This window comes from Salmo trutta, unplaced genomic scaffold, assembly GCF_901001165.1.
Source record: "Salmo trutta unplaced genomic scaffold, fSalTru1.1, whole genome shotgun sequence".
Classification (NCBI taxonomy): Eukaryota; Metazoa; Chordata; class Actinopteri; order Salmoniformes; family Salmonidae; genus Salmo; species Salmo trutta.
The window spans coordinates 227,255-253,868 of NW_021822554.1; the positions used below are offsets into that span (position 1 = coordinate 227,255).

Consider the following 26,614-nt stretch of genomic DNA (forward strand, 5'->3'; position numbering starts at 1 on the left):
TCCAAATGCACTGTATGTGGGTATCTGTCCTTTTCTGGTCGGATACTTGTACCAGGGCCATGTTCAGTACAAAAACATTATTGAACGTTGCAGATAGAAATACCACTAAATAGAGCCAAAGTGATTCCTTATTGTATATGTCAGAGATGCATGTTTGTTCTACATAGAAATATGCTATCTGAACGTTCAGCTGGGGGTGAGCGTACCACCATGGTACATTTAATTTGTAATATAAAAAGTATCTAGATGTATTTTATCCAAAGCAAACTTACAGTAGTGTGTCTATACATTGTATGGGTGGCCCCTGTGGGAAACCATGGCTCCGGCATGGTACCACATACTACCAACACAAGACTACATGCATACTGTTATTTCCAGTCCATGAGCATCAGTCCCAGGACAGTAGTTTTATATTCAAGCTGTCAGACTATGTGCAATAAAATAATCTGCCATTCTTTTCTGTGTGGTGTTCTAGACATTATAAATCACTTTCTACCTCAGTTTAAATGCCATCCAATGCCCCCTGGTGGTAAGTTGTGGAACTAGTTAACCCTCATCACCAGCAAGTGAAACGTGGATATTAACTACGACATAGTAACGTCTAGAAGTCTGATTAAATGGTACCATGCTACTAAATGTCTGTACTCCATCTACACACTGAATTACAACTAAGTACATTGCAGTCAGGCGGGTGGTGAATAGTCAACTCTGCACCAACCAGTTGAGCCATTGAAGCCAGTCTGTTGCCACCAGGGTTTAATGGAATGGAACTGTTTAAAAACAGAATCCCTGCAACCACATTGGCCGTGTTAGAGAGAGGTGATCTACACACCACCAGGAACCCTTCTCTCTGGGACCTGTTCCTAGTTACCTAGTTCTAGTCAGCTATGTTGTATTTCACTGCATGTAGGTTGGAACAGGTCCCAGAGAGAAGGTTCCTGGTGGTGTGTAGATCACCTCTCTATGACGGTTTTGATGCTCTCTAACGCGGCCCATGTCTGAGCCAACGAGCATTTACCGCAAATGCAGGAACATCATAATTTCATTAAACAAAAGACAAAACAGAAAATAGCTTAATTCAAATGTTTTTTTTATATTTCAGTAAAATCTACTTGAATACACTTTGAAACAAGAGTACAACAAAATAGAATATACTTCAAATGTTGAATATACAAACTAGTTCAGTCCGAACAGCTTTCTCCCTCTTCATACAACTAAGAAATGTAGGGGGCAGAGCCAAGATGGCTGACGAGAAGTTCATGCTGGCGAGCTTTCGTTTTCAAAAGCTGCAGGCAGTCACCCTAGAGACAGTTACCATGGGGAAGTAGATGTAATAAGCCTGTGGTCAAGGCCTACTAGAACCAACCAGGGTTGGAGTCAATTCCATTTCTATTACAGACAATGCTATTTTGTTTTTATCATTGAAGGGAATTTCAGTCTACTTCCTGAATTGAAACGGATTTGACGCCAAACCCTGCAACCAACCCACATGCACGTACCTGGGCTTCAAACTATAATAGAAGAATGGTGTTGCCGTATTGTTTTATAACACTGTGTTGGTACAAGGTATCAAAAGGTCAAGAAACCGTAACACAAAAAAAAGCTAGATCTGCTTATCTTATAAACAATGAATGAAAAATAAAAACAAATCATTCTAAGGCTGTTTTGTTTTGAATTTAATTCCCCTAAACTGTATAATAGTTATATACATATAAAGTCCCTTTCACTTTTTATTTCCCCCTTGTAAGAGCTGATCCTAGAACAGCCCCGTCTTTCGTGTGGTTTGTTTATGCACCGGGAATCTGCACAGTGATTAGGCAAATAAAATGCTGGTTGTACACAGAAACAAAAACATTTCTATACAAACCCCCTCCATCGCTCTCCTTACCAGTTCACATTTTTTGGTTTTTATAATTAGCCTTTTTTTTAGTGTTCTCGTTTTGTCTGTTAAGTTTGCGTTTTTCGTTGTAGCTTAGTTAGCTAGTGTCTCGTCTGCCAGAAACAGAAAATGTAGTGATTTAAGTTTGACTTGGTCCCTTTTTCTGAAGGACATTCTTCCCTTTTCAAAAGTCATTGCTGGGTTCCTATGTTGGCTGGGTGTCCTACAGTATTGGACGACTCAAATGACACCCTATTCCCTACAGAAGTAGTGTACTGTATAGGGAATAGGGCGCCATTTGGGATGCACGCTGGGTCTCCATAGAGATGAGGCTGTGGTTGGAAGGTAGACCACCCCAGGGTAAATCAGAGGTGGTTGTGGGTCTTTATAGTCTCTCAGACTCATGTATAAAAAGAGGGACAAACTCCTATCTGGGCAAAAACTGTACAAACAATGTTGAGGTGTGTGTGTGTGTGTCCGTACTTGTGACCTCAACACTCCGGATCTTCTGATTTGATCTCAGGCGGGACCTCTTCTGATTGGACGACTACCGGGATGATCTCCGGTGCTTCTGGTAACGTTGTCTGGACGGGAAGGGCCTGTACCGACACCGTTTGAACTGTCAGCGTCTTCGCTTGCTGCTGCGGTTCTCTCATTGCCGTGGCAGATCTCTTGATGATGCCGCTGATGATATGGGATGCCGCCACCGGAGCGCTCTGATTGGCTGTCGTTGTCACGGTGACCACTGCTGTCCCGGTCCCGCCACCTTGCGTCGTCGTGACGATATGATGTGTCTGTTGTTGATGATGATGCAGCGTTGTGGGAACAGCCAGCCTCATCACCTTGGTCACAGGGGATACAATTTGTAATTACATAAATGAAGACAATGTTTGAATTTGTAACAAAAATAAATACAAATTAAGAAACAAAAACACATTTGAAGTCTGTGCCCAAATGCAATACTTGCATTTCAGTATCTTGTGATGTTTCAAAGTATGTGTTTTCCAATTTCTAGCTTAAAATGGCAAATTAAAAAAATTTAAAAAATGTAAGTCACCTGTGTCCCTGCAGCCATGGTAGCCATGGTAACATGAGGTGCCAGGGCTCGTACCCCCCAGGAGTTTGTCCCGCCCAGGAGAGAGATGCTGCCCGTCGGGGAGCCCCCCAGGCCAGGCTTGGTCTGCTGCTGGTACTGGGCCAGCTGGTGGGCTGGGATGGTGATGATCTTAGCCAGTTGGACCGTGATCTTGTCTCCGTTCTCCGCTGTGGCTGGAACCATGGTGGGGATGGTCTGGATCACAACCTGGAGAGAACAGGTCTACACATTCTAGATCTATACAGAGTGGTGGGGATGGTCTGGATCACAACCTGGAGAGAACAGGTCTACACATTCTAGATCTATACAGAGTGGTGGGGATGGTCTGGATCACAACCTGGAGAGAACAGGTCTACACATTCTTGATCTATACAGAGTGGGGGGGCGGTCTGATTACAACGCGGGCAAAATAATTATGATGTAGAAGGTAAAGATCTAGTCATTTTAATTTCATGAGATCAAAAGATAATATGGTTTCCAAGATTCAAGTTTTGAATCGTCGACTTGGTTAGTATGAGGCGTGCCTGCTGTCCATTCTGTCTACACTACAGAGTAGCTAGCTGACACACCAACTAGCTAACTAGCGTGGTTACCCACCTTCGGTTGGGAGTTCGCGTTGCCCGTTGCCGTGCCGATGGGAGAGGCGTTGGCCAATTGGTACGTCGTTTGGCCTCCCGATGTCCCTGGCGCCTGTTGCACGGCAACAGTTGAGATCTTCTGGCCCAGTGACGTTGTCATGACTACAGGCACTTGCATGGCAACCCGTACAGTCCTGGAGACAAAAACAAAATGGAGTCAGTGACAAAGTTTTGTAAATATAAACTTGCTAGATAGATAAACTGTTACATTCAGCATAAAACCTCCAAAGTGAATTGTATGTTTTAGGGTCAGTGTTAGGGTGTGTCTCTCTAACCTGGGTCCTGAGGCAGTGGGGATGATGGCCGTGTGAGAATGCTGCGTCTGGGTTCCATCTGGCGCCGTGGAAATGGTCACTATCCTCGGAACCCCCACTGCCGCCCCGCCCCCCGTCATCACCGCCTTGTTGCCCTTAGCAACCGGAGGATGGACTACGGTTCTAGTCACACCCCTCAGGATGGTGGGCGTCGTGGCGAGCTCGGCCACATTCAGTATCGTCTCCGACGAGGGCAGGACTCTCTCGTGGTAAGACTTCTCTGAGCCAATAAGATCGTCCGATCTGGAGTCGGCCTTGTCGTCCTCGATGACAACGATGTTCTTGGGCATCTCCTTGAACTGGTAGACCAGCCGCTGACCTTCGACCTTGGCCAGTATACCACGCTGGTAGTAGTACCTGGTAGAGAGGGAGGAGGAAGGAGAGGGAGGGAAATAGAGGAGGGAGGAGAGGGGATAGGGAGAGAGGAGGGGGAATGGTAAAGTTCAGACTGAACTGGAAGTGGTATCCAGCTGGTCATAACTGACAAAAACAAACACTAATGTTCCTTAGAGGAACTCAACCAACAGTATTCCCACAACCAACAACCTACACATCTAACTCAGCTTAAACCCTCTTTCACAGTCAATGCCAGTCCATTTCAAGTGCTAGACGGTTGTTGGGTAAGCCCTCACCTCAGAGCCCGTCCCATGGTCTCATAGTTCATGTCAGGTTTGTTCTTGTGTTTACCCCACAGCTTGGACACGGCCTTGGAGTCCACCAGCTTGAAGATGCCCTTCTCCCTCTGAGTCCACTTGATGTACCTGGGACACGTGTTCTTGTCCTGGAGTAAGTCTAACAGGAACTCCCACAGGTACGTGGTGCTGCCTGGGGGAACAGAGACAGGTCAACAGGGAGACAATATGTGTCCCTCTAAGTTTACAGGCTTAAACAACAGGTTAACTTCACAAAGAATATGGTTGATGAAAACTTGGTTGTGGGAAAATGAAGTCCAAACCCCTAGTCAACACATGAAATCCTAGGAGTTGATGGATGTGTCCTTTCTATATATTTGGTGTGTCCCACCTTTTCCTTCTCTGGGTTTCTTCTTGACGGCGAGGTCCGGTGAACCGTTGGACACAGCAGGCTGGTGAGTCTTTGGCTTCCTCCCCGCTACACAGACAAACAGACCAATAAAGTTGGTCAAACTAAATCTAATCAATTGACATTAGTCGAAGACATGAGCATTTCACTTTGCGTGCAGTCTCCCAATATGCCAATAGATGGCGCTCTGTCTACAAGATACAGTCAGTCTGACAAGTCAGTCCTATTTAACTTCAACATCCTGTCTACAAGATACAGTCAGTCTGACAAGTCAGTCTTATTTAACGTCAACATCCTGTCTACAAGATACAGTCAGTCTGACAAGTCAGTCCTATTTACCATCATTATCTTTATAGTACCTTTATCATTAAAACCATTTAGGCTCTTTAGCATTACTTTGATGTCTTAATCAACAGCCAGCATCTTAACCAACAACCAGCATCTTAACCAACAGCCAGCATCTTAACCAACAACCAGCATCTTAATCAACAGCCAGCATCTTTGGGTAGTATTATGGAAAGTTTCTTGATTTCTCAGTGGATAGCCAGTATTCTATTCTGTCTTAGAGTCATCTTAACCTTCCTGGCAGGTTGGTGGTCAGGCTCTGGTTCCTCTAGGAGGGTGACCTCCATGTCCTCATCACTAACCTTTCTACTTCCTGACAGGTTGGTGGTCAGGCTCTGGTTCCTCTAGGAGGGTGACCTCCATGTCCTCATCACTAACCTTTCTACTTCCTGGCAGGTTGGTGGTCAGGCTCTGATTCCTCTAGGAGGGTGACCTCCATGTCCTCATCACTAACCTTTCTACTTCCTGACAGGTTGGTGGTCAGGCTCTGGTTCCTCTAGGAGGGTGACCTCCATGTCCTCATCACTAACCTTCTTCCTGACAGGTTGGTGGTCAGGCTCTGATTCCTCTAGGAGGGTGACCTCCATGTCCTCATCACTAACCTTTCTACTTCCTGACAGGTTGGTGGTCAGGCTCTGGTTCCTCTAGGAGGGTGACCTCCATGTCCTCATCACTAACCTTTCTACTTCCTGACAGGTTGGTGGTCAGGCTCTGATTCCTCTAGGAGGGTGACCTCCATGTCCTCATCACTAACCTTTCTTCTTCCTGGCAGGTTGGTGGTCAGGCTCTGATTCCTCTAGGAGGGTGACCTCCATGTCCTCATCACTAACCTTTCTACTTCCTGACAGGTTGGTGGTCAGGCTCTGGTTCTTCTAGGAGGGTGACCTCCATGTCCTCATCACTAACCTTTCTTCTTCCTGACAGGTTGGTGGTCAGGCTCTGGTTCCTCTAGGAGGGTGACCTCCATGTCCTCATCACTAACCTTTCTACTTCCTGACAGGTTGGTGGTCAGGCTCTGATTCCTCTAGGAGGGTGACCTCCATGTCCTCATCACTAACCTTTCTTCTTCCTGACAGGTTGGTTGTCAGGCTCTGATTCGTCTGGTTCCTCTATGAGGGTGACCTCCATGTCCTCGTCCATACAGTCTTCCGTAGACACCTCCACCACAGTCTCGGTCATCACGTCTGGACGCATCGCAGCGTGGATGAAGTCTGGGGTGGTCACACACCCTGCCGGGATGAACACATCTAGTGGGACAAGAGGGAAAACGTTAAGAAGAGAGAAACAGTGTGTGTGTGTGTGTGTGTGTGTGTGTGTGTGTGTGTGTTCTGGTGGATATGACGTTGTGTGAACACCAACATTCGTAAGAAACCATCTGAGATCTATGACGTCTCTCTGTTCTTGTCTCTCAGCTGCTTATGGATGGAATATGGCATGGTGAATACAAATTAAAGATGTGAGTGTGTGTGTGTGTGTGTGTGTGTGTGTGTGTGTGTGTGTGTGTGTGTGTGTGAGTTACCTGGGCTGCGGTCCCCTCTCAGGCTGGTAACAGAGTCCATGTGCAGCAGAGCCTCGGCAGCCTCTATGGTCTTATCAGAACAATAGATACTGGTGCCAGACTGTTGGTAATGGACGGACGCCTCCACTGAAACACAGAAAACACACGTTAGTGAAGGTGAAACGCACCGTCGCAGGTCTGTACAGCCGGTGTAGGCACCGTTGCAGGTCTGTACAGCCGGTGGCGGCACCGTTGCAGGTCTGTACAGCCGGTGGCGGCACCGTTGCAGGTCTGTACAGCCGGTGTAGGCAGCGTTGCAGGTCTGTACAGCCGGTGTAGGCAGCGTTGCAGGTCTGTACAGCCGGTGTAGGCATTTCATTACTTGTACAGTACAGAGGGGTTCTGATGTATCCTACTGGAAATAAAAGTTGTGTTTATACCTCAGACTGTTACCACGGTTTGGTTTTTATTGTGAAAACACTGTCGACATTCCACCATTAACGGTTTACTACTAAACTAAAGTTTGAGACACTTCAATGGCTTGTTTACTACACTTCACACAGGACTTCTAAAGTCTGTCAAAGCTGACATTCTCTCTCTGGCAACCATTCCATCTCCAGTTACTATGGCATAACTGATGTAGGATCAGCTGCAAATAAAAGTCAAATTCTTTACCACTATGTCCTACAGTGTCAGACTGACCTTAAAACAGATGTTACAGAGCATCAAGTAACTAACCATACAATAAGTCTTGGTTAGAAGTCATGGTTTCCTCCTTTCATTTGGGCCCTGAGGTTTTTCCTTATAAAATGACCCAACCTGGAAAAACCTCTGGGCCTTTGTTTTCCTCATTATGGGCTATCTACAACAAGGGGTCTATAGGTTTCCTTGGGCTCATCTGGTCATGGTAAATCATTTGGGCTAGGAATTGTTACACAAAGAAAAGGAGACAAGGAAAAATGAAGCAATGTATTAGTATGGGTATGCAGTCATTCTGAGGAACTAGGAGACAGACTAAGCCCAGGGATACGTCCAAATATGGCTCCCTATTCCCTTTATAGTGCACTACTTTTGACCAGAGCCCTATGGGACCTGCTATGGGCCCTGGTCAAAAGTAGTGCACAATATAGCGGATAGGGTGCCATTTGGGACCAATCCCAGGGCACCTGTTGTTGTCCCTCTCTGGGAAGCACGTCTCTGGTTACCATCACCCCTGCCCTTGTTTGGCTACGAGGCAGGCACAGGGTAGGGGAGAGGGGTTATCTTTAGGAAGACTGCCTGCCCCCCCCCCCCCCCCCCCCCCCCCCCCCATTCAGACTCTGACACACACACTACCCATCATCCCAAGCACAAACAAACTGTAGCCCCACACACAAACAAACAGAACTACTATAGGCACCTGATAGGCCGAGCTGCACTTGAAACCAGGCAGGACTACCTAAATAAACCCACCATAGACCATAACATAGGCTGGGCACTGGATACTTTGACACAGATACATAGGCTATAAATAAACATAGCCATTTGACATACATACTAAGATGCATTTTTCTGTAAGCATATCATACATATGGGTTTAACTGTAAAAGTCTGTCTGAAATAAAATGTTATGCATTTTCATATTTCTAGGGGTTCGTTCAACAATCAGTGTTTGGTTAAGAGAGGTTGGTTATCTGAATATTCAGATGGGTACAGACTCGGGTTGAAATAGTACCGCTGCACTACCCTATTCAGTCATTGTATTTCTTAAGAAAATTAAGCAATTGAGTCTAAAAGTCAGCATATTTCAAAGTACAAAATGATTGTGAATAAATATGATTTGCATCATTACTTCTCGACAAGAAAGAATAAGCTGGTACTATTTGACCGAGCCAATAATAGCAAGTCCGACACAAAGTAGTGCTGTCCCCGATGACTTCCGTGTTTACACTCGCGTAGCCTTTCCCTCCAGATCTCTTCGAAGACGGTGAAGACGGTCTCCATCCCCACGTCACTCACTCCCCGCCCCGGACGCCATTGGATACGTCAGTAATCTACGCCCACCCATCTAGCAGCGCTCATTGGCTGGTGGGAGGATTTCGAACGCCTCACGAGCGCCGTTGGTCACCTGTACCTGTCAATCAAGCCACAACCCGCCTAGATGCATAACAATGCTTCCGCCATCGAAATTATCCAAAAATAATAGAAAAATATCGTTAAATCAAGGAAGAAAATATAACACTCTAGCCAATGTAAAAAAAATAATAACCTTTGTATGCCGAACTGAACTTAAACGAGACACGATTTGCACTTAAAAATCGCTAGCGAGTAAAACGCAAAAGCCAGCATTGAGTGCACCGTTAGCAGCCACACAGTTCACTGGATAAACCACTGGGCCCATACTTAGATAACGGTCCGAATCTGACTCAGAGAAACCGAACATGGCTGAAAATAGATGAGAAAAAAAGTCCCAAAATGACTAGAATACAGCTTTCAACTAAATGTTTACACTCACTTCCGTGTCATTCAATGTTTGAACAAACTGGCTGTATGTGTTATTCAACAAGGAAAAATATTTCGAGACTATATTTCAATACAGGGATACAATCACAACATAACTGATTCAATATAGATAGATCATATATACAGATTGTGTATTTAATGCCATGATAAATGCGGAATAAACATAAATCCACATGCCCTTCCGACTCAGACAGCGTGGCAAAGACGTAGGAAAGACAACACATCTACAACACTTCCTGGTTTCAGCGGGGCTCCCTCTCTGCCCGAATAACCAGTTATTATGATACACATGGACGAACAAACTATAAATCACGATATGCATGTGCTGCTACGTGCAGATTGCGGTCTAATCCTCCAGTGCTCAAAGCCAAACGGTAATTTGAAACATTTTAAGAACGACTGAAGAAAAGAGGACATCGCCATGCAGGTTACTAAGCAAGGTGATCACTTCCTGCTTTGCCCTCCATTATTTCACGAAACTACTTAACGGATATTGGGGCGCAGCGGTCGCTAAAATAAACACATAACGTGTCAACAAACGGTCGCCGGTAGAACGAGTTGTAAATAAATTCCGTTACCTGCTCTGATGAGCAGATCGAGTTGGTTAGCGGGCCCCTCATGAAGTGAAGTCGCCATGTTCTTCCCGTGTTGCAGATTCACATTGACTTCACACTGAAATGCAAAGGCAGCCAAAAGCTCAGATCACTCCGCCGCCACAGGAAATCTCAAATTCATCCTGGCCGCTTCACAACCCCCACACCGCGGCGGACGGGTATCCTTCCGCGCTAAACACAGGAAATCCTCCGCTCTCTCTCGAGCTCTTGCCAAAGATGGTGGATACATTTAGATGTCCCACTCAGGCCGTTAACCATTTATTTTTATTTTATTCCTGTCTGCTTAACCTCTACGGGCCACGGGGGCAGTATTGAGAATTTTGAAAAAAATATGTGGCAATTTTTAACTGCCTCCTACACCAACTCAGAAGCTAGGATATGCATATTATTAACACATTCGGATAGAAAACACTCTGAATTTTCTAAAACAGTTTGAATGGTGTCTGTAAGTATAACAAAACTCATATTGCAGGCAAAAACCTGTGAAAAATAGATAAAAAAAAAAGAGAATTTTGTGACTGTACTATTTAGTGTCATTGTTTTAAAGATACCACAGTGAGAAAGGATTCAGTTCGCAACTCCTACTGCTTCCACTAGATGTCAACAATCTTTAGAAAGTTGTTTGAAGCATCTGTGATAAATACACACCGAATTAGAAAGCTTACAAGTTGACACGTCATCACTTCATTTTTTGCGCCTGCGCATGAATCTGAGAAGAGTGCCTTTGTCATTATCGTTTATTCTAGACACTTGATAGGTTGTGTGAAAATATTACTGATGTTTACTGATGTTTCACGTTAAAAATGAAACAAAAGATTAGTGCTAAACAACGTTTGACATGTTTAAACAAACGTAAATAGATTATTTACTAGGTTTTCTTTAGTTTTTCGACGTGACTTTACACTGCCCACCTCATTTTGTGGGAGCCTACTGAACGCTAACTATTTGGACATAAATTATGAACTTTGTCAAAAGAAACCACATTTGTTCTGGACCTGGGATCTCTGGCAGCGCCTTCTGATGGAGATAATCAAAGGTAAGGGGATATTTAGAATGTTATTATCGATATTAGATGATGCTAATGCTAACGGTATAGCTTAGCTTAGCTTAGCATATAGCTTATTGTTGTTAGCATAGTACCCAGTTTATACAAAATGTGATTTCCCAGTAAAGTTATTTTGAGATCTGGCCCTTCGGTAGCAATTACGAGATGATAATATATTATTCTTTGAATGACAATATTATAATTTACCAATGTTTTCGAATAGTAATTCCGTGATTTGTAATGCTGGATTCACTGGGTGCATTCGAGCCGAAAAAAATTCTGAATTTCACCGCGACTGTAAATGCTGTTTTTGGATATAAATATGAACTTGATGGAACTAAAAATGCATGTATTGTATAACATAATGTCCTATGAGTGTCATCTGATGCAGATTGTCAAAGGTAAGTGCATAATTCTAGCTAGTTTTCTGTCTGTTGATGCCCTTCTTTGAATTGGCTAAACATTACACGCAGCTATTGTCAATGTACTCTCCTCACATAACCTAACTTTATGCATTCTCCGTAATGCCTCTGAAAATCGGACAGCGTGGTTAGATTTAGGAGATATATCTTTCAAATGGAGGAAAATAGTTGATTATTTGATTTTTTGAAATGATTACTCTTGCAGTTTTGAATTCCCCGCCATGGTCACATGACAATGAATCCCAATACCGGGATAAGATCGGGATAAGATCCTCAACAGGTTAACCCATTAAAGTGGATGACCTAAGTACCTACATGCTCTGGCATCAATCTAAACATTTCTGCACTCTGTACCTCAGCAGACTGTTTCATTTTTAGATTTAAAAAAAAAATCAGGTTTACATCATTCCTACTTAGCCTAAGGTCGTTTTGCTATAATGCAAATGAAGACACTTTTATATGCTCTTAAAATATTTATTCCTTGAGTCTAATGTTCATTGTTAGGAATGCAATACATACATTATATTAATGGTGTATTTTAAAAAAAAATCATAACGGAGCATTTTATGTTGAATGCACGGGCCTATTATGGAGGAATTTTCCTTTTTTCCTGCTTTGGTTGACGTTCGATCGATGCAAGAGCAGAGATGGAAAATGAAGCGAGACATCTCACTCGCTCCTTTTTCTGCTTCCTATACACGCAATGAACTAAGCGGATCAGACCCAGCTGCTAATGTATTGGTGCCTATGGGAGAGCCACCCCTTAGTTTTCTGATTGGAGTCTAACACCAAGTCTACGCCCCAGACAGCACTCAGCCACTCGCACAAGTCATTGTTTCAGCAACCAATGACGGAATTTATAAAGGGAAGAAAAACAAGGAGTTAAAAAATAAAAATATGTTTAGGATGGTACAGTAGGCTGACTACTTTAGAAACTTTGAGGGAATGTGCACACACCGTTGTCTGTCTGCTTACCTTGCTGGACCACACTCCTTTCCAAAGAGAATACTTCAAAAATAATGAAATAAATACCTTACTTTTTACATGCGTTTGGTGTGGGGTTTTTTCCCACCTTGTCCAACTAACTATAGGCTATAAACTGTCTGCTTAACCTTTTTGCCTAACTCAATCAAATCAAATCAGCTGATCTCACAAAGTGCTGTACAGAAACCCAGCCTAAAACCCCAAACAGCAAGCAATGCAGGTGTAGAAGCACGGTGGCTAGGAAAAACTCCCTAGGAAAAACTCCCTAGAAAGGCCAAAACCTAGGAAGAAACCTAGAGAGGAACCAGGCTATGAGGGGTGGCCAGTCCTCTTCTGGCTGTGTCGGGTAGAGATTATAACAGAACATGGCCAAGATGTTCAAATGTTCATAGATGACCAGCATGGTCAAATAATAATAATCATAGTGGAATCACAACAGCAATCAACACATGTTTACAACTTCCAAACAGTACACTTGTGGACGTTTTATGTACTACAGTGGACAGCCACAAGAGGGTGATGTCTACTGGCAGACAGGCCTTATATATCTGCTTTCTGAGTTTCCTAGCAACCACACCAAAGCTGTGAGTGACTGTAGTATTGTGGATGAAGGTGTTGAAAATAATATACATCTCCCCAAATGAAAATAGCATCTGTAAACTGGTGTGGGGTGTCTATGTCAAGTGAATGTAAAAAGCAAAGTGTAATACTTCACTATCCCCCTCTAACACTTAGCTTTATTATCAACAACTGGTGCCAAAGCTGAAAGCTGTCCCACTTCTATTCTTATTTTACTGTGTGTGTATTCAGGTTGTATATAAAAGGTACATGCATGTATGTCAACATTTTGGACACACCTACTCATTCAAGGGTTTTTATTTATTTTTAGTATTTTCTACATTGTAGAATAATAGTGAAGACATCAAAACTATGAAATAATCCATTTGGAATCATGTAGTAACCGAAAAAGTGTTAACCAAACCAAAATATATTTGAGATTCTTCAAAGTAGCCACCCTTAACCTTGATGACAGCTTAGCACACTCTTTGAACACTTTTTTGGTTACTACATGATTCCATATGTGTTATTACATAGTTGTGATGTCTTCACTATTATTCTACAATGTAGATAATAGTACAAATAAAGAAAAACGAGTAGGTGTGTCCAAACTTTTGACCGGTACTGAATGTATACATACCACTAATGTATTCAGGTTGGGTAGGTATATGGTATATGTAGGCCTAGGCCTGTGTGTACATCCCACCCCTCTCACCTGTCTCCACCATCTCAGTCTCCACCTCCTGTTCTTCCCCCACGTCCTGCATCAGGTAGGTCCCATCATCGTAGACCAGAACCTGGGCAGAGAAACACTGCTCCAGCCCCCTGCCTGGGACCTCCTCCACGATCACTGCTGGGTAGTCCTCCTCTTCATCCAGGTCCCCGTCTGTCTCTTCTTCCACCACCTCTACCTCAGCTTCACCGTCTCCCTCCTCACACTCCTCCACCTCACACTCTCCCTCCTGGAGAACAGGGGTCAAGGAGTAGGACAAAGAGGATAGAGAGAGGGACGAGGATAGAAAAACAAAAGGGGAGAAGAAGAGGAGCTTGGTTAAGAAAACAGAACATCCCAAACAGAGCACTTTCTCTACTGCTATACAGTCCTCAAAGTATAGGAGACGTGTAAAGGAGGCGGCCAGTGGAGGTAACATGATGTATCGCAGCCCTGATCATGTCCTTTCTTAAAAGCAAGGAAACAAGGAAAGGAAGCTAGTGAGTATGAATATTGGAGCGCAGCACCTATCTAGTCCTGTCTAAGGAAAGGAGACGTGTAAAGGAAGCCTGTGAGTATGAATATTGGAGCGCAGCACCTATCTAGTCCTGTCTTTAAGGAAAGGAGACATGTAAAGGAAGCCAGTGAGTATGAATATTGGAGCGCAGCACCTATCTAGTCCTGTCTTTAAGGAAAGGAGACGTGTAAAGGAAGCCAGTGAGTGTGAATATTGGAGCGCAGCACCTATCTAGTCCTGTCTTTAAGGAAAGGAGACGTGTAAAGGAAGCCAGTGAGTGTGAATATTGGAGCGCAGCACCTATCTAGTCCTGTCTTTAAGGAAAGGAGACGTGTAAAGGAAGCCAGTGAGTGTGAATATTGGAGCGCAGCACCTATCTAGTCCTGTCTTTAAGGAAAGGAGACGTGTAAAGGAAGCCAGTGAGTGTGAATATTGGAGCGCAGCACCTATCTAGTCCTGTCTTTAAGGAAAGGAGACGTGTAAAGGAAGCCAGTGAGTGTGAATATTGGAGCGCAGCACCTATCTAGTCCTGTCTTTAAGGAAAGGAGACGTGTAAAGGAAGCCAGTGAGTGTGAATATTGGAGCGCAGCACCCATCTAGTCCTGTCTTTAAGGAAAGGAGACGTGTAAAGGAAGCCAGTGAGTGTGAATATTGGAGCGCAGCACCCATCTAGTCCTGTCTTTAAGGAAAGGAGACGTGTAAAGGAAGCCAGTGAGTGTGAATATTGGAGCGCAGCACCTATCTAGTCCTGTCTTTAAGGAAAGGAGACGTGTAAAGGAAGCCAGTGAGTGTGAATATTGGAGCGCAGCACCTATCTAGTCCTGTCTTTAAGGAAAGGAGACGTGTAAAGGAAGCCAGTGAGTGTGAATATTGGAGCGCAGCACCTATCTAGTCCTGTCTTTAAGGAAAGGAGACGTGTAAAGGAAGCCAGTGAGTGTGAATATTGGAGCGCAGCACCTATCTAGTCCTGTCTTTAAGGAAAGGAGACGTGTAAAGGAAGCCAGTGAGTGTGAATATTGGAGCGCGCACCTATCTAGTCCTGTCTTTAAGGAAAGGAGACGTGTAAAGGAAGCCAGTCTAGGTCCTAGGTGATTTCACTGCTCATAATTCAACATTACATTGGAGTCATTTAGCAGATGCTCTTATCCAGAGAGACTTACAGTTAGTGAATTCATCTTCAGATAGCTAGGTGAAACAACCACATCTCAGTCATAGTCAGTACATTTTTCCTCATTAAAGTACTTATCAGCAAAGTCAAGTGCGAGTGTTAGTTCATGAAAGGTGTTTGTTACTCAGTCCAACCCTCTCACCACTCACCTGATGAGGGTCCTCCACGGCGGTGACATACTCCACCACCGCCCCTCCACTGTCAACGAGCACCACCGAGGTCATGACACATGCCCCTCCAGGCTAGATCCAGCCCCGGCCTACTCACTGCTGCCTCCTGGCCCCAGCTGGTGGCCTCCGGTACTGCAGCCAGGCCACAGCTCAGACCACTGAGGAAGAGACAGAAGAAGAGTTATTTCAACTTTATAAAGCCAGTCGTTGAGAGCAAATTCTCTTTGGCATGGACAGGCCTACATGACGATAAGAGAGACCTGTTGTCTAGGGAAACATCAAGTTGCTGCTCTCTTCCCCTCTTTACCACAGAGCCAGTACCAGGTTTCATACCTCTAAGGGCCTATTCCTTCTCCAAATCTCCCTCCCATCTCTAAGGGCCTAGTCTCCCTCCCTCCCTCCAATCTCTAAGGGACTAATCCCCTCCCACCCTCCCATCTCTAAGGGCCTAGTCTCCCTCCCTCCCATCTCTAAGGGCCTAGTCTCCCTCCCTCCCTCCCTCCCATCTCTAAGGGCCTAGTCTCCCTCCCTCCCTCCCTCCCATCTCTAAGGGCCTAATCCCCCTCCCTCCCTCCCTCCCATCTCTAAGGGCCTAATCCCCCTCCCTCCCTCCCTCCCATCTCTAAGGGCCTAATCCCCCTCCCTCCCTCCCTCCCATCTCTAAGGGCCTAATCCCCCTCCCTCCCTCCCATCTCTAAGGGCCTAATCCCCCTCCCATCTCTAAGGGCCTATTTCCCCTCCCTCCCTCCCATCTCTAAGGACCTAATCCCCCTCCCTCCCTCCCATCTCTAAGGGCCTATTTCCTCGCCAACTCTCCCTCCCTCCTCCGTTCCAATCTCCTGAATACAGGAAGTGCCTGTTGGTGGAGAGGGGAACTAAGAACCAAAACAGGAAGTTGACTGAGCTCCACTGCCCTCTGCCTGATGACCAACAGACACCATGGCAATGGTTGCTAAGGCCCTCATTTCCTGCTCAGAGGAAGAATGATTGGACTTTGAGAGGAGGAAATACGGACTGGACACACACTTCACTTGCTCTTGCGCACACACACACACACACACACACACACACACACACACAGCAGCAGAGCTGTAGGAGGCAGAATTCTAGAAAGCAGATCACTGACAAAACATAATGACTGTTCCCTCCTCCGTTAGATAAAGGACAGGTCAATACCAAAACATAATGACTGTTCCCTCCTCCGTTAGATACAGGACAGGTCAATACCAAAACATAATGACTGTTCCCTCCTCCGTTAGATACAGGACAGGTCAATACCAAAACATAATGACTGTTCCCTCCTCCGTTAGATACAGGACAGGTCAATACCAAAACATAATGACTGTTCCCTCCTCCGTTAGATACAGGACAGGTCAATACCAAAACATAATGACTGTTCCCTCCTCCGTTTGATACAGGACAGGTCAATACCAAAACATAATGACTGTTCCCTCCTCCGTTTGATACAGGACAGGTCAATACCAAAACATAATGACTGTTCCCAGGTATCTGTCCCAGCTCAGTGCTATCTAGGACAGAACTCAACACACACCATTCTCAAACAAGAGTCTCTCCTCTCATTTCTTTGAGACCATGGCCAATTAATCCTCGACTAACAATATCTCTATCCTATAATTCACTTTCTCTCTCTTTTAGCCTAATTGTCATTTACTCATGGTCTTTCAGTTTAACCTAGTAACTATCCATTCCCTACTGTAATGTAGTTGTATTATTATTACCGGGACAGGCTGGTGTTCCCTACTGTAATGTAGTTGTATTATTACCGGGACAGGCCGGTGTTCTCTACTGTAATGTAGTTGTATTATTATTACTGGGACAGGCTGGTGTTCCCTACTGTAATGTAGTTGTATTATTACCGGGACAGGCTGGTGTTCCCTACTGTAATGTAGTTGTATTATTATTACCGGGACAGGCCGGTGTTCCCTACTGTAATGTAGTTGTATTATTACCGGGACAGGCTGGTGTTCCCTACTGTAATGTAGTTGTATTATTATTACCGGGACAGGCTGGTGTTCTCCACTGTAATGTAGTTGTATTATTACCGGGACAGGCTGGTGTTCCCTACTGTAATGTAGTTGTATTATTACTGGGACAGGCCAGTGTTCTCTACTGTAATGTAGTTGTATTATTATTACCGGGACAGGCTGGTGTTCTCCACTGTAATGTAGTTGTATTATTACCGGGACAGGCTGGTGTTCCCTACTGTAATGTAGTTGTATTATTACTGGGACAGGCCAGTGTTCTCTACTGTAATGTAGTTGTATTATTATTACCGGGACAGGCTGGTGTTCTCCACTGTAATGTAGTTGTATTATTACTGGGACAGGCCGGTGTTCCCTACTGTAATGTAGTTGTATTATTACTGGGACAGGCCGGTGTTCCCTACTGTAATGTAGTTGTATTATTACTGGGACAGGCCGGTGTTCCCTACTGTAATGTAGTTGTATTATTACTGGGACAGGCCGGTGTTCCCTACTGTAATGTAGTTGTATTATTACTGGGACAGGCCGGTGTTCCCTACTGTAATGTAGTTGTATTATTACTGGGACAGGCCGGTGTTCCCTACTGTAATGTAGTTGTATTATTACCGGGACAGGCCGGTGTTCCCTACTGTAATGTAGTTGTATTATTACCGGGACAGGCCGGTGTTCCCTACTGTAATGTAGTTGTATTATTACCGGGACAGGCTGGTGTTCCCTACTGTAATGTAGTTGTATTATTACCGGGACAGGCCGGTGTTCCCTACTGTAATGTAGTTGTATTATTACCGGGACAGGCCGGTGTTCCCTACTGTAATGTAGTTGTATTATTACTGGGACAGGCCGGTGTTCCCTACTGTAATGTAGTTGTATTATTACCGGGACAGGCTGGTGTTCCATACTGTAATGTAGTAGTATTATTACCGGGACAGGCTGGTGTTCCCTACTGTAATGTAGTTGTATTATTATTATTACCGGGACAGGCTGGTGTTCCCTACTGTAATGTAGTTGTATTATTACTGGGACAGGCCGGTGTTCTCTACTGTAATGTAGTAGTATTATTATTACTGAGACAGGCTGGTGTTCTCTACTGTAATGTAGTAGTATTGTTAATGGGACAGGCTGGTGTTCCCTACTGTAATGTAGTAGTATTATTACTGGGACAGGCCGGTGTTCCCTACTGTAATGTAGTAGTATTGTTAATGGGACAGGCTGGTGTTCCATACTGTAATGTAGTAGTATTGTTAATGGGACAGGCTGGTGTTCCATACTGTAATGTAGTAGTATTGTTAATGGGACAGGCCGGTGTTCCATACTGTAATGTAGTAGTATTGTTAATGGGACAGGCTGCCGTGGTGTTCCATACTGTAATGTAGTAGTATTGTTAATGGGACAGGCTGGTGTTCCATACTGTAATGTAGTAGTATTGTTAATGGGACAGGCTGGTGTTCCATACTGTAATGTAGTAGTATTGTTAATGGGACAGGCTCCCGTGGTGTTCCATACTGTAATGTAGTAGTATTGTTAATGGGACAGGCTCCCGTGGTGTTCCATACTGTAATGTAGTAGTATTGTTAATGGGACAGGCTGCCGTGGTGTTCCATACTGTAATGTAGTAGTATTGTTAATGGGACAGGCTGGTGTTCCCTACTGTAATGTAGTAGTATTGTTAATGGGACAGGCTGGTGTTCCATACTGTAATGTAGTAGTATTGTTAATGGGACAGGCTGGTGTTCCATACTGTAATGTAGTAGTATTGTTAATGGGACAGGCTGGTGTTCCATACTGTAATGTAGTAGTATTGTTAATGGGACAGGCTGGTGTTCCATACTGTAATGTAGTAGTATTGTTAATGGGACAGGCTGGTGTTCCATACTGTAATGTAGTAGTATTGTTAATGGGACAGGCTGCCGTGGTGTTCCATACTGTAATGTAGTAGTATTGTTAATGGGACAGGCTGCCGTGGTGTTCCATACTGTAATGTAGGAGGACAGGGCTGGGATCAATACTAATAGAAAACCCTCTTCAATTATTCAACACAGCTGACTGATCCAGGACCTGCAGACCTTATTAACAACTTGATTCATATAGTTTAGTTCACTTAACCTGTAGTGGACTAAAACAGACTCAGAGAGAGAAGACCTTGGTCATTAGCCTAACCTTATCCCTATAGCCTGGTCATTAAACATATTGTTAACTAACTAAACCTGGCCTTTATACACTTGTCAGTCACTATGCATTGTGTTGCTGCAAGTTGTAGACATTTCACAGCCTTCTTCAGTCTTTCTGTCTCTGGCATGGGATATAGCCTACACACCCTGGAGTGACTGGCTGAGTGACTGGCTGAGTGAGTGAGTGAGTGAGTGAGTGAGTGAGTGAGTGAGCGGCTGAGTGAGCGGCTGAGTGAGCGGCTGAGTGAGCGGCTGAGTGAGCGGCTGAGTGAGCGGCTGAGTGAGAGGCTGAGTGAGCGGCTGAGTGAGCGAGCGAGCGAGCGAGCGAGTGAGTGAGTGGCTGGCTGGCTGGCTGAGTGAGTGGCTGGCTGGCTGAGTGAGTGGCTGGCTGGCTGGCTGGCTGGCTGAGTGAGTGGCTGGCTGGCTGAGTGAGTGGCTGGCTGGCTGAGTGAGTGGCTGGCTGGCTGAGTGGCTGGCTGGCTGAGTGAGTGGCTGGCTGGCTGAGTGAGTGGCTGGCTGGCTGAGTGAGTGGCTGGCTGGCTGAGTGAGTGGCTGGCTGGCTGAGTGAGTGAGTGAGTGAGTGAGTGAGTGAGTGAGTGAGTGAGTGGCTGGCTGGCTGAGTGAGTGGCTGGCTGGCTGGCTGAGTGAGTGAGTGGCTGGCTGGCTGGCTGAGTGAGTGGCTGGCTGAGTGAGTGGCTGGCTGGCTGAGTGGCTGGCTGGCTGGCTGAGTGGCTGGCTGGCTGGCTGAGTGGCTGGCTGGCTGGCTGAGTGGCTGGCTGGCTGGCTGAGTGGCTGGCTGGCTGGCTGAGTGGCTGGCTGGCTGAGTGGCTGGCTGGCTGGCTGAGTGGCTGGCTGAGTGAGCGTGCACAACTGTGCATGTGGGCAGTGCAATGGACGTTGCCTGGTCACACAGTGATATGTCAAGACCTTGGAATAGGCAGCCCAATCATCCAAGGAACATAGTGTGTGTGTGTGTGTGTGTGTGTGTGTGTGTGTGTGTGTGTGTGTGTGTGTGTGTGTGTGTGTGTGTGTGTAAGTGTTAAAGTGCACAGCCCTGCATCCTTGAGGGCTGCAACATCTGCAAGTTTCTTTCCACTCTGGCCCAAGGCTGGTGGAAAACGTTGACACTAAGATAACAGTCAAAGAAAGGATGCCATCAGCAAATCACAAACCAGCTGGAGGATGGTCTCTCTCTCCCCCTCCCTCTTTCTCTCTCCCATTGCCTCGCACCCCCTCTTTCAAAAACATTGGAAATGCAGTGGCGCCAGCTGTAGTAGTTTCATAAACATGATATAAAGTAGCCTCGTCAGACCTCAAAGTCCACACACAAACATTCCCAGCTGTTGCACCCAATGTTCCTTTGTTCAAATACTAGAACGGAGTACCATATTCTTTGTAGCTCGTTAATGTGGGACAAACACAGGTATGACGGCCTTACACACACACACACACACACACACACACACACACACACACACACACACACACACACACACACACAACAGCAGACTAAACAAGTCTCAAACAAGACCTTCAACATTCAAACCAGAATTACAGGCCCGTCAAGAGAGGCTGCCATGTCACCACAGAAGTACACAACAGTTGCAAACCCTAAAAGTCAACAAAAAAGACAGGCAAAAAACAACCCCACCAAACTGTAGCTCTTAGTTTACAAAGTTAGCATGATTAGTTTGGACTACTGGCATAAAAACACTAGGGAACGCCTATCCATATACATTACATAAAGAGAATGTAGGTTATCACTCACTCCAAAGTCCTGTCACTCCAAAGTCTAACGAAAGCCAACATCTTCACCATACAAGATACAGAGGAGCCAAACAACCACTGCAAACATTCCTCAGACAGGCTACTTACCAGGGAACCCCATGGAACAGAGAGAGCAGGTTTAGATAGAGTCAGAGTCAGAGTCTCATGACTGCTCCACATGCTCAATCTGAACCCTGCACATTCATCCCCAGACTGGATCCTAGATTGGAAGGATTCCAACATTCCATTCAAGTATCCAACATTCCGAGGAATCCCACAACATTCTGAGTTCCTCCTGCTGTTAATTCATCCATGACATCTATAAAAAGGTAGGAGCTTTGTTTGACTGTCTTTCAACCAGCTAAATAAACAAGTAGTGATACAAAGAGGATACAGAGGGAGAAAGAGAATGTGTTCTTGCTGCACTGCAGAACCATTCTCCTTGCCTCTATTTCTCTGTAACCTCTCTCTCTTTCCTTCCATCTCTCTCTCCCATCCCTCTATCCTCCTCTCTTTTCATCCCTCTCTCCCCTCGTCCGTCTTCTCCATGCGGTGGAAAGAGAGTGAGCCACAGAGAGACTCAGCACTTTGAGAGTGTGAGCCCTGCCCCCAGATCACATGATGAGGGTGGAAACACACACAGCGTCACATGATACTGCAACAACAGAGCTTTTGTTCAGACTGAGGCTAGTTGTTAAAGATACAACGCCCTGCCCTCACTCTCGCGCGCGCGCACACACACACACACACACACACACACACACACACACACACACAATTTAGGCCTAGATGACCAAAAGTGCACACACAAGTCAACATCAGATGATCTCACACAACCACAGACAGACACAAGCAGTTATTCACCACCAACTGTAAAATCTCCCACAGCAACATCAACAGTTACAGACAGACACAAGCAGTTATTCACCACCAACTGTCATATTATTTATACCCAGTCAGTGCCTGAGAGAGGTCATATTATTTATACCCAGTCAGTGCTAGAGAGGTCATATTATTTATACCCAGTCAGTGCCAGAGAGGTCATATTATTTATACCCAGTCAGTGCCAGAGGTCATATTATTTATACCCAGTCAGTGCCAGAGAGAGGTCATATTATTTATACCCAGTCAGTGCCAGAGAGGTCATATTATTTATACCCAGTCAGTGCCAGAGAGGTCATATTATTTATACCCAGTCAGTGCCAGAGAGGTCATATTATTTATACCCAGTCAGTGCCAGAGAGGTCATATTATTTATACCCAGTCAGTGCCAGAGAGAGGTCATATTATTTATACCCAGTCAGTGCTAGAGAGGTCATATTATTTATACCCAGTCAGTGCCAGAGAGGTCATATTATTTATACCCAGTCAGTGCCAGAGAGAGGTCATATTATTTATACCCAGTCAGTGCCAGAGAGAGGTCATATTATTTATACCCAGTCAGTGCCAGAGAGAGGTCATATTATTTATACCCAGTCAGTGCCAGAGAGGTCATATTATTTATACCCAGTCAGTGCCAGAGAGGTCATATTATTTATACCCAGTCAGTGCCAGAGAGAGGTCATATTATTTATACCCAGTCAGTGCTAGAGAGGTCATATTATTTATACCCAGTCAGTGCCAGAGAGGTCATATTATTTATACCCAGTCAGTGCCTGAGAGAGGTCATATTATTTATACCCAGTCAGTGCCTGAGAGAGGTCATATTATTTATACCCAGTCAGTGCCAGAAGGTCATATTATTTATACCCAGTCAGTGCCAGAGAGGTCATATTATTTATACCCAGTCAGTGCCAGAGAGAGATCATATTATTTATACCCAGTCAGTGCCAGAGAGGTCATATTATTTATACCCAGTCAGTGCCTGAGAGAGGTCATATTATTTATACCCAGTCAGTGCCTGAGAGAGGTCATATTATTTATACCCAGTCAGTGCCAGAGAGGTCATATTATTTATACCCAGTCAGTGCCAGAGGGGTCATATTATTTATACCCAGTCAGTGCCAGAGAGGTCATATTATTTATACCCAGTCAGTGCCAGAGAGGTCATATTATTTATACCCAGTCAGTGCCAGAGAGGTCATATTATTTATACCCAGTCAGTGCCAGAGAGGTCATATTATTTATACCCAGTCAGTGCCAGAGAGGTCATATTATTTATACCCAGTCAGTGCCTGAGAGAGGTCATATTATTTATACCCAGTCAGTGCCTGAGAGAGGTCATATTATTTATACCCAGTCAGTGCCAGAGAGGTCATATTATTTATACCCAGTCAGTGCCAGAGGGAGGTCATATTATTTATACCCAGTCAGTGCCAGAGAGGTCATATTATTTATACCCAGTCAGTGCCTGAGAGAGGTCGTATTATTTATACCCAGTCAGTGCCAGAGAGAGGTCGTATTATTTATACACAGTCAGTGCCAGAGAGGTCATATTATTTATACCCAGTCAGTGCCAGAGAGGTCATATTATTTATACCCAGTCCAGAGAGGTCATATTATTTATACCCAGTCAGTGCCTGAGAGGTCATATTATTTATACCCAGTCCAGAGAGGTCATATTATTTATACCCAGTCAGTGCCTGAGAGAGGTCATATTATTTATACCCAGTCAGTGCCAGAGAGGTCATATTATTTATACCCAGTCAGTGCCAGAGAGGTCATATTATTTATACCCAGTCAGTGCCAGAGAGGTCGTATTATTTATACCCAGTCAGTGCCTGAGAGAGGTCATATTATTTATACCCAGTCAGTGCCAGAGAGAGGTCGTATTATTTATACCCAGTCAGTGCCAGAGAGGTCATATTATTTATACCCAGTCAGTGCCTGAGAGGTCATATTATTTATACCCAGTCAGTGCCAGAGAGAGGTCGTATTATTTATACCCAGTCAGTGCCAGAGAGGTCATATTATTTATACCCAGTCAGTGCCAGAGAGAGGTCGTATTATTTATACCCAGTCAGTGCCAGAGAGGTCATATTATTTATACCCAGTCAGTGCCAGAGAGAGGTCGTATTATTTATACCCAGTCAGTGCCAGAGAGAGGTCATATTATTTATACCCAGTCAGTGCCAGAGAGAATGGATGTTGACTAGACTGTGTGCTCAGCACACCCCCAAGATCAAGTAGCCTATCAGGTGTAGCATACCACTGTGTGTATCTACTCTACAAGGACAGTCTTCTAGCAGTGCCAGAGTTTGACCAGCAAACCCAACCCTCACTGTGAGCCTTTATTCATCCCCTGCCACCCCATCTCATATCACTATGGTAACCCTGTGGTCCACCCCACCACCCCCCTCTTGAGAACCAACCAAACATTCACCCAATATGTAATATTCAAGTAAACGAACGCTTTTGTTCAACAGTCGGTACACTGCAAGTTTCACTGTGTAAACGGTGTCTGTTGGACTGTAGTTACTGGTTGCCTAACAAGGACATTGGTGCCAAGCTGAAACCGTTGTTCACTTGTGAGATAACTATCCTTCAGGGCCTAGCTCGCTGGTTCAAAGGTTACTCTAGGCCAGTGCTACTCAGTTAGCTCTCCGTTTGTTTGCATTAGCAGCTAGTCACAAATTCCTTGTGAGGGAAGCAGTTATTACAGGACACATGTCAAGTTCCGCCATAGTCTTATCTAGGGCAAGATAACATTGCAGTCAGACAGACCAACGGCTGTTTTAGCTAGTCTGAATAACTTAGTAATAATGTAGGAAAATGAAATATGAAAATGTATCCACTCACTACTGTAAGTCGCTCTGGAAAAGAGCGTCTGCTAAATGACTAAAATATAAAATGTAGCTACGAGTGCTTCACAAAACCCACTGAGGCTTTGCAGCTCTTGACACTACACTACAGTCTGTAGTCTAACTCCTGGGCAACAGTGTATTGGGTTAAGTTGTCATTACCAGGGGCATTGCCAGTGTAAATACATGGGTATTAAACCACACTGAGGGCGAGATGTACAGCACTGGGATAGTAAGTTAACTAGCCATTTCACTGTAACTTTCTGGAGCCCTCTCTCGCTCTCAAACATGAACACTAATTAAAGAGTTTATTTATCTAAAACCCACAGCGACTAGCTAACTAGTTACCATTATTAACTAACGTTAGCTACATTGTGACGCCCCCTCCTTTCTAGTTAGTTAGCATGCATATGTTCTGGTATTCACGAGTATCAGCTTGTTAGCTAGATAAATGGTTTAGCAGAATTAGCATATGGATAGCTACAAGAATGTCCTTACCTTGAAATGGCTCTTCTGCCCAGTCCAAAGGGGGTTTCTGATGCAAGGCCGAGTCAACAACAGACACAATGGTTAGCTGCTGCCAGTGACACTCCGTAACCTCCTCCGAACAGACCTAGCTGGCGTTGCTAACGTTCACTAGCAACCCGTTTGTTGTTAGCGAACCATAGTGTAACGCTATCTACAACATTTAGATTTGGTTATTTCTGGTCGTTGTGAAAGCACGTTTGTTTCTATGTTATTCTGAACAATAAATAAAACGGTGTTTTTTCCAAGGGGGCTGGACTCGTTGTTTTTGCTGGGAGGAGAGGTTCGGGTCCAGAAAACGACAACACAGCCTGCCAGCGAATGACACACCGGCCGTGACGTCACGCAGAGCAGCAACTGCCCCCGAACCTTCCCCATAAATAGTATAATTTAGATTTTGCTGCATTCTCCAAAAGTGTTATACTACTGATGTTATGTTTCATAGCATTGAAATACAACTTTATTTATGTGTATCAAATTCTTTTCTGAAGGATATGCACGTTCTCTGTGCGTTTCTTTTCATATCATTTGCACTACTGCTAGTCATTTTGCACTACTGCCAGTCATGTCCATGTCTCCAGTCATGTCGCCATCCAGTCTCTAATGAATACATTTCAATAAACATTGGCTGAATGAGACTGTTACCCATTCAAACGGATTGAAGGAGATCGAATGGAAGTATTGAGCTCCATCTACTGTCCAAAATGTTATCGTTTCATCCTGTAGCATACAAAAACATCACAATAATTACATTGCCAACCAAACAGTTTAAAATCACCTTTATTTATTTACAAAGAATTAGTCTTTACAATAACAGATACTATACATGAAACAATTATTGAATTTATCATTTCATCCATTAAAAAAAGGCCTCTCCAAATTGAATCTCATAATTAGATATGGAATCA

General features: G+C 44.6%; 1 protein-coding gene across 4 annotated transcripts; it reads right to left on the minus strand.

Moving 5' to 3' along the window:
- Positions 1-1,073: 1,073 nt before the first annotated feature.
- LOC115182613 (ETS-related transcription factor Elf-2) lies at positions 1,074-25,938 on the minus strand. Of its 4 annotated transcripts, none has more exons than XM_029744158.1 (11): positions 25,680-25,937; positions 15,483-15,661; positions 13,652-13,898; positions 6,833-6,958; positions 6,372-6,560; positions 4,951-5,037; positions 4,560-4,752; positions 3,889-4,284; positions 3,573-3,747; positions 2,937-3,182; positions 1,074-2,721 (listed from the first exon to the last, which is right to left on the minus strand). In XM_029744158.1, the coding sequence occupies exons 2-11, from the start codon at positions 15,555-15,557 to the stop codon at positions 2,371-2,373; spliced, it is 2,085 nt and encodes a 694-aa protein (XP_029600018.1). In that variant the 5' UTR covers positions 15,558-15,661; positions 25,680-25,937; the 3' UTR covers positions 1,074-2,370. The 4 variants fall into 4 exon arrangements, with proteins under 4 accessions (XP_029600018.1, XP_029600019.1, XP_029600020.1 ...); XM_029744159.1 differs by lacking the exon at positions 25,680-25,937 and adding an exon at positions 21,550-21,638; XM_029744161.1 differs by lacking the exon at positions 1,074-2,721 and having other exon boundaries at positions 3,090-3,312; positions 25,680-25,938.
- Positions 25,939-26,614: the final 676 nt, after the last annotated feature.

Excerpts from the sequence above, each read along its gene's own strand:
- LOC115182613 (XM_029744158.1), bottom strand. The coding sequence starts at position 15,557 with ATGACCTCGGTGGTGCTCGTTGACAGTGGAGGGGCGGTGGTGGAGTAT. Across the intron at positions 6,561-6,832 it reads GAGAGGGGACCGCAGCCCAG|ATGTGTTCATCCCGGCAGGG; the intron begins GTAACTCACACA and ends TTGTCCCACTAG. Across the intron at positions 5,038-6,371 it reads ACCTGTCAGGAAGAAGAAAG|CGGGGAGGAAGCCAAAGACT; the intron begins GTTAGTGATGAG and ends TTGTCTGTGTAG.